The sequence below is a fragment of the Alexandromys fortis genome, unplaced genomic scaffold (genome assembly GCF_014885135.2).
Source record: "Alexandromys fortis isolate MF-2015 unplaced genomic scaffold, M_Fortis_MF-2015_v1.1 scaffold_6, whole genome shotgun sequence".
Classification (NCBI taxonomy): Eukaryota; Metazoa; Chordata; class Mammalia; order Rodentia; family Cricetidae; genus Alexandromys; species Alexandromys fortis.
Genome location: NW_026067902.1, coordinates 6,098,929 through 6,109,972, shown reverse-complemented (window position 1 = coordinate 6,109,972; position 11,044 = coordinate 6,098,929). Strand labels below are relative to the sequence as shown.

The 11,044-nt window shown below is 48.4% G+C and overlaps 1 protein-coding gene across 3 annotated transcripts; it reads left to right on the top strand.

Annotated features, from left to right (window-relative positions):
- The first annotated feature begins 2,260 nt into the window (after window positions 1–2,260).
- Window positions 2,261–10,767, top strand: Bmp2 (bone morphogenetic protein 2). 3 transcript variants are annotated; one of them, XM_050134310.1, is made up of 3 exons: window positions 2,261–2,399; window positions 3,482–3,831; window positions 9,070–10,767. In XM_050134310.1, exons 2-3 carry the CDS (start codon window positions 3,489–3,491, stop codon window positions 9,909–9,911), a joined length of 1,185 nt encoding a protein of 394 aa, XP_049990267.1. In that variant the 5' UTR covers window positions 2,261–2,399; window positions 3,482–3,488; the 3' UTR covers window positions 9,912–10,767. The 3 variants fall into 3 exon arrangements, with proteins under 3 accessions (XP_049990267.1, XP_049990269.1, XP_049990268.1); XM_050134312.1 differs by having other exon boundaries at window positions 2,266–2,399; window positions 3,534–3,831; XM_050134311.1 differs by lacking the exon at window positions 2,261–2,399 and adding an exon at window positions 2,423–2,637.
- The last annotated feature ends 277 nt before the right edge of the window (window positions 10,768–11,044 follow it).

The window sequence follows — 11,044 nt, the reverse complement described above, 5'->3', positions numbered from 1 at the left end:
ATTTTCTTAGTGGACAGTCTTCCTTCAAAATACCTTATTTGACCTTTACAGCTCTAGAAACAGCCAGGGCCTCATTTCCCTCTGTGGGTTGCTAATCCGATTTAGGTGAGTGGAACCCTGAGTTATTTTAGCTCCCCAACTGAAATGCTAATACACATGGATAATAGATTACTAATGCCCCTGCTTCTGGTTTTTCTGTCTCAGCTTCACAAACTTGAAAGATCTGGTTCAAAAGCCGATGTTCCCAATCCGGTCTTCTAGAGAAACATTCTGCCCTTGGCTTTGGGGGTCATGTGGGCAACCAGGTGGCTGGAAGCATGAAGACTCCTGAAATTCTGGGAGAAGTGGAAAGAGTTCCAAAAGAACCCTGGCTCAGCAGCTGTGGGGACGTTCCAGCTGAGGAAGAAAAGTGACTTGGCCACAGCCAGAGCCTTGCTTCTGGAGACCTGGTGGAGCCGGGCCAGGCAGAAAATTCGAAGGTCTCAAACCGGAATTGTTTTCTTACCTGCCTCTGTGCTAGAGGTGGGAGTCGAGATAAATATCGCGAGGAATGAAGTGATGGCTTCTATAGAAAAAGAATCAACTCCTATTGTCACCTCACATGGGGAAACACACATACAAACTACACAGGAGACATCTATTTTACATGTGTATATCTGTGTGCAGAACCTGTGCCTTCATTTGTATATTTTACATAAATGGATACATATAAAATATATGCATCTTTTTATATCATTATATGCATTTTGAGTATAGATAAATGCACTCACATGGGGGTGAATATATATGCATATATGTGTATATATATACAAACATAACAATGCACTCAATGTGTATTTCTTGACATTGTCTTCTCATCACTCCAAACATAGAGGTGTTTGCCCGAATCTTTGCCGAGATGTCTGATAGCTTGTTCTGCTTTTCTATGCTCTATTACCTAAAAACTTCAAACTCAAGTTGAATAACGGCCCAGTGGGGGACCCAGAGGAGACCAGACCCTGGGTCTGCCCTGGACTTGGGCTGCTGTGGGCGCAGGTCCAGGTCCCCGAGGGACAGCGTCACTCTCGTCTGGGACCCGACCCTCAGTGGCCGCGCGCTCGCCCCGCCCCGCCCCACCGCGGCCGCCCCGCTGGGCGCGCCGTCCACACCCCTGCGCGCTGCTCCCGCCCGCTCGGGGATCCCCGGCGCGCTGCGCCTCCAAGGGGGAGCCGGCAGGCGGCGTCCCCTTTAAAAGCCGCGAGCGCCGCGCCACGGCGCCTCCGCCGTCGCCGCCGGAGTCCTCGCCCCGCCGCGCTGAGCCCGGCTCGCGCTGCGCCCGCCGCTGCACTTCCCACAGCCTGCCCGGGATAGGCAGCCCGGGACGTCGCCTCCCCAGCCGCCGCCGGTCACCGGACGCCTTCGGGGCGAGCGGCGCGCGGGTCACTCGTGGCTTCGAGACACCGGCAAGCCTCGGGTTGGAGCTTCTGACTGTGCGCGCCTGGCGCTGTGGCCTCGGCTGCCCGGGAGAAGCCGGAGCCGCGGACCGACGCGAAGAGCCGGGAGTCGGCAGCCCCGCCGCGCCCGGAATGTGGGGCCACTCCAACCAAACACCGAGCGTCCGGGGCGCGCGAGCCGAGGAGTGAGCGGACCCCAAGCTGCCACAAAAGACATTTGGCCCGAGGGCTCCGACCGCGAGGTCACCCGGTTTGGCGGCCCGGGACGCGGCTGAACTGGCTTGGAGAATGCGCTCCAGGACGCCGGGGCGCCGCAGCCTTGCGGGCTCCGCTGGCGAGCGCTGATGGGGGTGCGCCAGAGTCAGGCTGAGGGATGCGGAGTGGCGGCCCGTCCGCCGCCCAGATCTTCGCTGCGCCCTTCCCCGGACCCGGCTTCTCCCAGGATGGCTGCCCCGAGTCATGGGTCGCGGCCGAGCTAGCGTGGAGCGTCCGACCCTCGCCCGGCGAGTCCCGGAGCCCGCCCCGCGCCCTACCAGCGCTGATCCCTGAGGACGACGACAGCGGCAGCCTTGCCTCTGCCTTCCCTTCCCTTCCCGTCCCTGCCCCGCACTCCTCCCCCTGCTCGAGGCTGTGTGTCAGCACTTGGCTGGAGACTTCTTGAACTTGCCGGGAGAGTGACTTGGGCTCCCGACTTCGCGCCGGTGTCCTCGCCCGGCGGATCCAGTCTTGCTGCCTCCAACCCCGTCACCTCTCTGCTCCTCGGCCGACCTGGTCCACCCCAAGACACCGTTCCCCACGGGGAGAAGGACGACGCGGCTGACACCCAGAGAAGGAGGACCAGGCGAAGAAAGACAACAGAAACTCGGTCGCTGCTCCAGGTCCCTCGGACAGAGCTTTTTCCATGTGGAGACTCTCTCAATGGACGTGCCCTCGAGTGCTTCTTAGACGGACTGCGGTCTCCTAAAGGTAGAGGACACGGGCCGGGACCCGGGGCTGACGGGTGACACCGCGTTCTCTCCATGAGGCTCTGAGCGCCACGGAGGACCGGTCGAGTGGACATAAACAGACCCTCTCCCGGTGCACGTGCAGCGAAGCCCGTTCTAGGGGGTCAGACATCCCAAACCCGAGACCCCTCTGCCTTGCCCACCTGGGCTGCACTCTTCTGCCGGTCCGTCCTTCTCCCCAGTTTTCGGTATATAATTAGGTCTGTCAGAGACTTAATGGCTTTACAAAAAAAAAAAAAAAAAAAAAAAGTTACAGAAACTCAGTGGATTTCACCCGTTAGTTGCGGTAGAGATACCTTGGCTGTCCTTAAATTATGCCTGAGACCTAAAGTCTGGCTTAAGAGCTAGGTCCATTTAGGAAGGAAGGTACTTACAGTTGGGCTCCCTGTGTGTTTACTGCAAGGACGTGATGTGTCACAGTTTACACGTGCATTCAGAGAAACTACCATTTACATAATTGCAGTAAAGAGCATGACGTAACAGGGGTCTAGGGAAGGGGACAGAGTGGCCAGTGGGTCAACCCCGAGGTTAGGGACTTGGGCCACAATTTGAAAGTGGAGTCCAAAGTTGTAATCTTGAATTTAGCGCTTACCGAATCTACAAGTTAGCTATAGTCGCCTACCAGGAAGTTCTATACGGCGCTTCTAAGGAAGTCACATGTGCATTTGGGTCTGTTTATGTGCAAACGAGCGCTGCACAGTATAGTTTTGTAAGAGATGCAGTGTGTCAGACCAGCCGGTGGCTTCCCTGCTTCCTGACACCACCTTCCTAGCTGGTTGTCATATGAAAAGGTGCATGATGGTCATTGACTTTTATTGGGAGTGAAGACCAAGCCCTAAGTGGGAAGCTCAATGTAGGCAGAGAATGGGATGAGAGGAGAGAAAGCACAGGGACTTGGGATCCTCCATCCTCTTGATCATCCGGGTTGTAGCCCTGAGCATGACATGCCAAGAGGGCCAGCGAGCCCTATGGGAGCCGGGGCCGCGGGGGCGGGCGAAGGACTGGGCGGGGAACGTGGGTGACTCACGTCGGCCCTGTCCGCAGGTCGACCATGGTGGCCGGGACCCGCTGTCTTCTAGTGTTGCTGCTTCCCCAGGTCCTCCTGGGCGGCGCGGCCGGCCTCATTCCGGAGCTGGGCCGCAAGAAGTTCGCCACGGCATCCGGCCGCCCCTTGTCCCGGCCTTCGGACGACGTTCTCAGTGAGTTTGAGTTGAGGCTGCTCAGCATGTTCGGCCTAAAGCAGAGACCCACCCCCAGCAAGGACGCCGTGGTGCCCCCCTACATGCTGGACTTGTACCGCCGGCACTCGGGCCAGCCAGGAGCGCCCGCCCCGGACCACCGGCTGGAGAAGGCAACCAGCCGCGCCAACACCGTGCGCAGCTTCCACCACGAAGGTGAGCGGGTGGCGGGCGGCGGGGCGGGGACGGCGGGCGGGGACTCGGCGGGTAGCCCGGGCCTCCGCTAGTACAGCGGACGGCCCCTCTGCTTCTGTACCGTCCCCTCTGTGGCCCCGAGCCAGGGATTCCCCACTGGTGAGTCCGCACCCTTTCCTGGCAGGTAGCCAGAAGACAGACTCCTCCTCCAAGAACTGGAGGGAAAACGAGTGATGGGGAAGAGGGTAAAAGGCTGGCCAGTCCCTAGTCAGCTAAACGTGCCTGAACTGCACAGGAGAAGGTGGAGGGTTGGCTTCCTTAAAATCTGTTCGAAAGCTCTGTGTCTTGTGTTCACGCTGGAGTTTCGAGCTAGACGGAACCAAGGGCCGAAAGTTCAAGGATAATATTAACAGACTAAAAGCCCCAGGGCCCCAAAGCATTCAAATTTACTGTTGATCTGGGCCTAGTTTGAAAGATTTTGAATACCTATCTAATCCCCGTGGGAGATCAATTCCACAATCAATCTTATTGTTTCTACAGTGACCTTCCAGTCTCGTGTTTAAATCTTAGTCACTAACTGGAGACAGGGCAAGTCTTCAGATTAAAGCTGTTTCTTCTACTGAGTGCTACCTTCCTAGGCAAGGCAGTGGGTTGTTTTTTTTCTTTGGGTATGAATGTGGCTTCCCAAGGTAGGGCATTTCTGTTCACTTCGTCAGAAAGACGTTTCGTGGGTTCGAAATGTCTTAGAGACTTAAGACCAAAATTCTTAGTTCAGTTAGTTAAACATCACGCCTCAGCTCAATTCTGTCTCAATTCTCTGTGTGTGTGTGACTTTAAATGTTCTTTTGGCTTAATGTATTCTAAATAGAATATCAGTTCCTTCAAGTTCTAGAAGCATGCAGAGTTGTCTGTCAGTGAGCAGCAATTTCTAGAACAGTAGGGAGCTAGGAGAGACATTCCCCTTTTAAGATTCTGCTTTGCCTTGCTGAGACGATAAATTTCAAGCAAAATAACATCTCTGCCCTGAAATGGTAGCGCCCCCCCCCGCCCCGCCCAAGAGATGGCTTAAACTTTGAGAAGTCTGCTTGATTATAGGAAAAAGTCCCACAGGCAGGTCACATAGCAAGAGGTATATCTTCCCAGAGGCAGCTACTCAGGAAGGGCACTCTAAAATCCATCTCTTTCGAACAGATTTCTCAGTTTTGAAAGATAGTGGTCCTGGTCTTCAGGATCTGCCCACAGAGAGCAAGGAGACTCAGGTGTGGTTCACTCCATCCCCACCACCCTGAGGTGATTCTAATCTCTCCCAGTTGACTGTGATCAGAAAGCTTTTGTAGATAAGAGGGTGGGGGGAGCACACAGCTGTTTCCCCTGATGCCTCTGGAGATTTAACGTGAAAACCTGACTATTTGTGTATTTTTTTATTTACTAGCATGAAAACTATTCTTTATTTGTAGAAACCAAGTATATACTTTATCCTTGCTTAAACGGAGCTACAAGGATCATTTAAGTCCATTAAAACACAAAGAAAGCTACAACTGAATGAAAGTTTCCTGAGTAAAATCTGCATCTTCTCAATCTTCCCTTGGAAGTGACTTGATAAACACAGGCAAAGCATTGTCTCTCTGTGTTAGTTTAACTCGGTGTGCTTGGGTTCATAACAAAACTTTCTGTCTTTAAATGTGATTTTCATGTGTAAAGCTATATAGAAGTTATGGACTTGCTGAGAGTAGTAACTTGCACTAGCCTATCTGGTGTAATTAGATGTCATTTTTACTGCAACATCTCTTTTCTATCATCATTACGCACACAGGACATTTTGCAAGACTGTTCATTGTTGAGTGGCTTTGCCTTGTGATGGTGAAAGCATGGTCCAAAATTCCAGTATGCGTTTGGACACAGACACCAGGAATGCTCCTATCTATCTGCCTCTAGCTGTCACGGTGTGATTACCGAGACCCTGTGGGGAAAACAGTTGCTCAGTTTGCAGATAGTCCTTGCCACTGATGTTTCCTGTGCCTCTTGTTTGTCAGCAGTCTCTTTGGATTCCTCCTGACTCATCTCCAGGCTGCTTTTGTCCTTGTGCCCCTGCGGCATTTCACTCAGTCTTTAGATTGGACCTCCGGAGGCAGAGCCCTCCTGAAGGTGCTGTGCTCAGGGGAGCAGAGACCACGTGGAGTTACTAACAACCACCAGGCTCTGCTTTCCTTTCCCACCACTGCCTTCATTATCTCAAAGATTGAAACTTAATTCTGTGAATTTTAACTTTGTTCTCTCTCTTTGGTATGTCATTGACTTTATCCTGTAGAAAGCCATGTGTGGCCCAGAGCCCCTTGCATCTTGTTGCAGGAGTGAGATTCAGCTGCTGGTCTGGAGCAGCCGCAGGCTTTGTTGTCGTTTGGATGGAGGAATGTGTTCTGTCCAAAAAGGGTTGCAAAATCCTCCAAGCTTAATGATAACTTCTGAAATAAAACTCGCCCTACTTCAGGGCAAACAAGTAGCCACAGAGAGCAGGTTCTGAACAATGTCTGTGAGTCCCGTCCGGTGGTGTCACTTCGCGTTTCTGTTCATTCAGCTCTGTCTACATGTCCAAAAGGGTAACTGGGCAATATGTTTTCATTCCCAGAACAAAACCTCACTCGGCAGTTACCATGGTATAAGGTACCAATTCCTAAGGATTTGGACTGCTGCTTAGGGTTTGATTTCTCTCCTCCTGCCTTCTGATGGCTAGAACTTGGGCATTGCCGCAGACTCATTAGTTCTGTTGCCTAAGAGAAGTCACCTAAACTCTGAATTCCCAGCTCTTTCATTCACAAAGCGAAGATAATCACGGTTCCTCTCTAATGAGCTTGTTGTAAGGTAGTTCATAGACAGATGGTCATAGTGTGGAATGTTAAATCTGGGCTTTGTTTCTAGAAAAAAATGGAATGGTGTTGCTGTCCTATTTTCTCTCCCCCTCTCCCCTTTTCTTTTTAACATTTTTGCAGCTAATCACTCCTTCCATTTGATTAAGAACTAAGAGCCTGATATTCAGGTTGGAGCCAGGTAAAAATCTTGAAATCCCTTAGCAAGTTCAGCTGATTCAACAGGGGATGTTTACAGAGAATTAGCAGGCAGTTCAGCCTCCAGAAAGTGTACATTACCCTCTCTGTATTTTCTGAGCCCCAGGCTTGCTGCCATGATTTGTAGAGGCCTTTTCCTATAATTTACTTTATTTAAAAGAGATTTTCAATTCCCCACCCTCAAGAAGAGGTTGCACCTTGTTCCCTGAAAGAGAAAAGGTGTTTGTGTCCTGACCCTACTTAGGCAGTTAGCCTCCTGTGTTGAGATAGTCTTTCAATTCTTGGCTTCTGTGTATGGTTTCAGTGAACAGTAACAGTAGATACTTTGGAATGAAGGCTGGGATGGGGTCCTCTAAGGATTAGGGAAATAGAAATGCTGTTGGGAGATTGGAGATAGGTCTTTCTCTTGTCATTAGTATTGGGTAGTGCATTGTTCTCTCTTGTGAAGGCCACTTACTCTGTCTTGCTGATACTCCTTACCTCCTGAGTGACAGACAGGCCACAGGAAATGGCTGTTTCTATGCTTCTGGCTGGAAGATGGCAATCTTGACTTTATTTCTTAGACAGTTATTATTCTCTGCTGCTTCAATGACCTGTCTCCCATATTTATCTTGGGGATTGCCCCTTTGCTTTTGTCCTATGGTCATATATGTGTCTATATGCGTGCATGTGTACTTATGATTGTCACATTTTCCTTCTTTGTGAATTGGATTCAGGGGTTTTGTTGCCACTGTGTTTTTCTGTTGACTAATGCAGCTGTTTGTAGAAGGCCCTGGGTAATTGGCCTTTATATTCTGTCTTTAAAGGAAGTTCATATGAACCTTCTGTGCCAATGTCAGGAGAAGTCAGTGTGATTTGGTGTGATTAGGATTTGGGGGATGTTGCTACTGTTTTTCTTTTTCCCTTGAAGAAGTACCTCAGGCAGAAACATTAAGGGACCCAAGAAGAGCAATCAAAATAAGTTTTTGCAAAAGAAGCTACATGCAGTCCTTCAGACTTTCTCGGAACGTCCCTGCCCTAAAGTACCATTAACTGATAGTGGAGTTCAGAACATGAATGGGTCCCCAAAGGTATCATCAAGAACGTATTGGCAAGCAGGTGCAAGAGGACCGTGAATGGTACCCAGCTGGCCTAGTGTTCTCCATGTCAAAGCAGAAGAGCTTTAGACGACTCCCCTGTTCTAGTCCCTGGCTGGCTGATGGTAGCCTGAATCCTTACTCACTGGCCAATACTTAGGCCTCTTCTATAAAAGGGGCTTTACAAATCTGCTTCTTTGTCACTCTTCCTTTGTATGCGAGAAACATCTTTTGTATCCTTGACACTGAAGCGTGGCCCATAGCTCGCAGCATCTCTTCCTAAGAGCTTGATGGAAATGCAGGCTCGCAGACCCCTTCCCAGAGCAACTGTTATGCGGGCCAGAGTCTAAGACTGCTGCGTTGGCCCAGGGGTTGAATAAGGATACGATGGAGATGAGAGAACAGGCAGTCGGGAGCCATTTCTCCTGAAATTCTTTATCCTTAATTACTACAGTGTCCCAGTGCCACCCATACCTTTGTCTCTAGAGTTCTGAGCAAAATGGTAGGGTGCGCTTTTGTAAAATGTCATCACTGATGTTGCGTTTCGGAGTCTCTAATTAAGAGGCTGAAATCTGTATATTGAGATTTGTAAATCATCTAAATTGTAGAGTGATGTTTTCACATGCCGCTTAAGGGATTGACATGAAAGCTCGTTTTCTTAGTTAAGAAACGCAATCATTTCCTCAGCCCCTCAGTCATTAGCCCTCTGCTAACTATAGTACTGACTTTTCCCCCTAAAGTCTGCGAATTCCAAAGAAGTGTTTCACTATTTCCTCCATTATTATAGCTACCTAGGAGCTAGGTTCAGATATTGGATTAAAAGCATAGCAATTACAAACTAAATGTGATCATATAGAAAAAGGAAAACGAGACTCTATTTTCACTTTAGAGACGAGAGAGAGTTTTATTTCCTTTTTAGTGTTGAGCATTAAACCCAGGGCCAAGGGAAGGAGGCAGACAGGGTCCCTCTAGCCCTGACATTTTTATTTTCTGGTTGCAAACTTCGATGCAGTTTAACTTGAATTGTCCAGTGAGGTTTTAGACTTTTCATAAAGAAGTCACTTACCATTGGCCCTCTTATTTGAATGTTTTCCCTTTTCTCCCCACTTTGATCGAACTAGAAGCCGTAGAAGAACTCCCAGAGATGAGTGGGAAAACAGCCCGCCGCTTCTTCTTCAACCTAAGTTCTGTCCCCACGGAAGAGTTCATCACGTCTGCGGAACTCCAGATTTTTCGGGAACAGATACAGGAAACTTTGGGAAACGATAGTTTCCAGCACCGAATTAATATTTATGAAATTATAAAGCCTGCAGCAACCAGCTTGAAATTCCCTGTGACCAGACTACTGGACACCAGATTAGTGAATCAGAACACAAGTCAGTGGGAGAGTTTTGATGTCACCCCGGCCGTGACGCGGTGGACTGCACAGGGACATGCCAACTATGGGTTTGTGGTGGAAGTGGCCCATTTGGAGGAGAAACCAGGTGTCTCCAAGAGACATGTGAGGATCAGCAGGTCTTTGCACCAAGATAAACATAGCTGGTCACAGATAAGGCCATTGCTAGTGACTTTTGGCCACGATGGCAAAGGACATCCACTCCACAGAAGAGAAAAGCGTCAAGCCAAGCACAAACAACGGAAGCGCCTCAAGTCCAGCTGCAAGAGACACCCTTTGTACGTGGACTTCAGCGATGTGGGGTGGAACGACTGGATTGTGGCCCCTCCAGGCTATCATGCCTTTTACTGCCATGGGGAATGTCCCTTTCCCCTGGCGGATCACCTGAACTCCACTAACCATGCCATAGTACAGACGCTCGTGAACTCTGTGAATTCCAAGATCCCAAAGGCATGTTGTGTGCCAACGGAGCTCAGCGCAATCTCCATGTTGTACCTAGACGAGAATGAAAAGGTTGTGCTAAAAAACTATCAGGACATGGTTGTGGAGGGCTGTGGGTGTCGTTAGCACAGCAACAATAAACAAATAAATATATATATTTTAGAAAAAGAAAAAAACCCTACTCCCCCCCCAAAAAAAAACCAGCTGACACTTTAATATTTCCCAATGAAGACTTTATTTATGGAACGGAATGGAAAAAAAACACAGCTATTTTGAAAATATATTTATATCTACGAAAAAGAAGTTGGGAAAGCAAATATTTTAATCAGAGAATTATTCCTTAAAGATTTAAAATGTATTTAGTTGTACATTTTATATGGGTTCAACTCCAGCACATGAAGTATAATGGTCAGAGTTATTTTGTATTTATTTACTATTATAACCACTTTTTAGGAAAAAAAAGATAGTTAATTTGTATTTATATGTAATCAAAAGAAATATCGGGTTTGTATATAATTTTCCAAAAATTGTAGTTGTTTTTCAGTTGTGTGTATTTAAGATGCGAAGTCTACATGGAAGGTTACTGGGCAAAGTGCTTGCACGTTTGCTTTTTGTTTTTCGCAGCACTACTGTTAAGTTCACAAGTTCAAGTCCAAAAAAAAAAATGGATAATCCACTCTGCTGACTTTCAAGATTATTATATTATTCAATTCTCAGGAATGTTGCAGAGTGGTTGTCCAATCCGTGAGAACTTTCATTCTTATTAGGGGGGGATATTTGGGCAAGAACCAGACATTACTGATCTGCTAGCAAAGCTCTCCTTGCAGAAAGAATAAAGCAGAACGAGTGGAAATAAATAGGAAAACTGTGACCATGTCAGGAAATGATAATGGCGTCTTGTTCTTTCCCAAACCTATGATCCCTTCCAGGGGACTGATCTGGCCAAAGTACTAAATAAAATATAATATTTCTTCTTTATTAACATTGTGGTCATATATATGTACAATTGATTATCTTGTGGTCCTCATAAAGAAGTGGAAATTGATTTGTAATTTTGTGTTTACCATTATCAGCAAGCTCTTTATTCACCAAAGCACCCACTTGTCTACGTTTGCCCAACACTGAGCAACATTGAGCACCTTGTTTTTCTGCCTACACCCTGTTCTCTGACCTGTTGGCTTACTTTTCTTCCCAGGGATGTGTATTTGGACACATTTCTCCAAATGTTAACCCTGTTTCTGATAATAAATATCAAAAAC

What these genes read in the sequence shown, in the direction of transcription:
- Bmp2 (XM_050134310.1), top strand. Translation starts at nt 3,489, where the DNA reads ATGGTGGCCGGGACCCGCTGTCTTCTAGTGTTGCTGCTTCCCCAGGTC. An exon ending in GCGCAGCTTCCACCACGAAG is followed by an intron (nt 3,832 to 9,069) that starts GTGAGCGGGTGG and finishes TGATCGAACTAG; the next exon opens with AAGCCGTAGAAGAACTCCCA.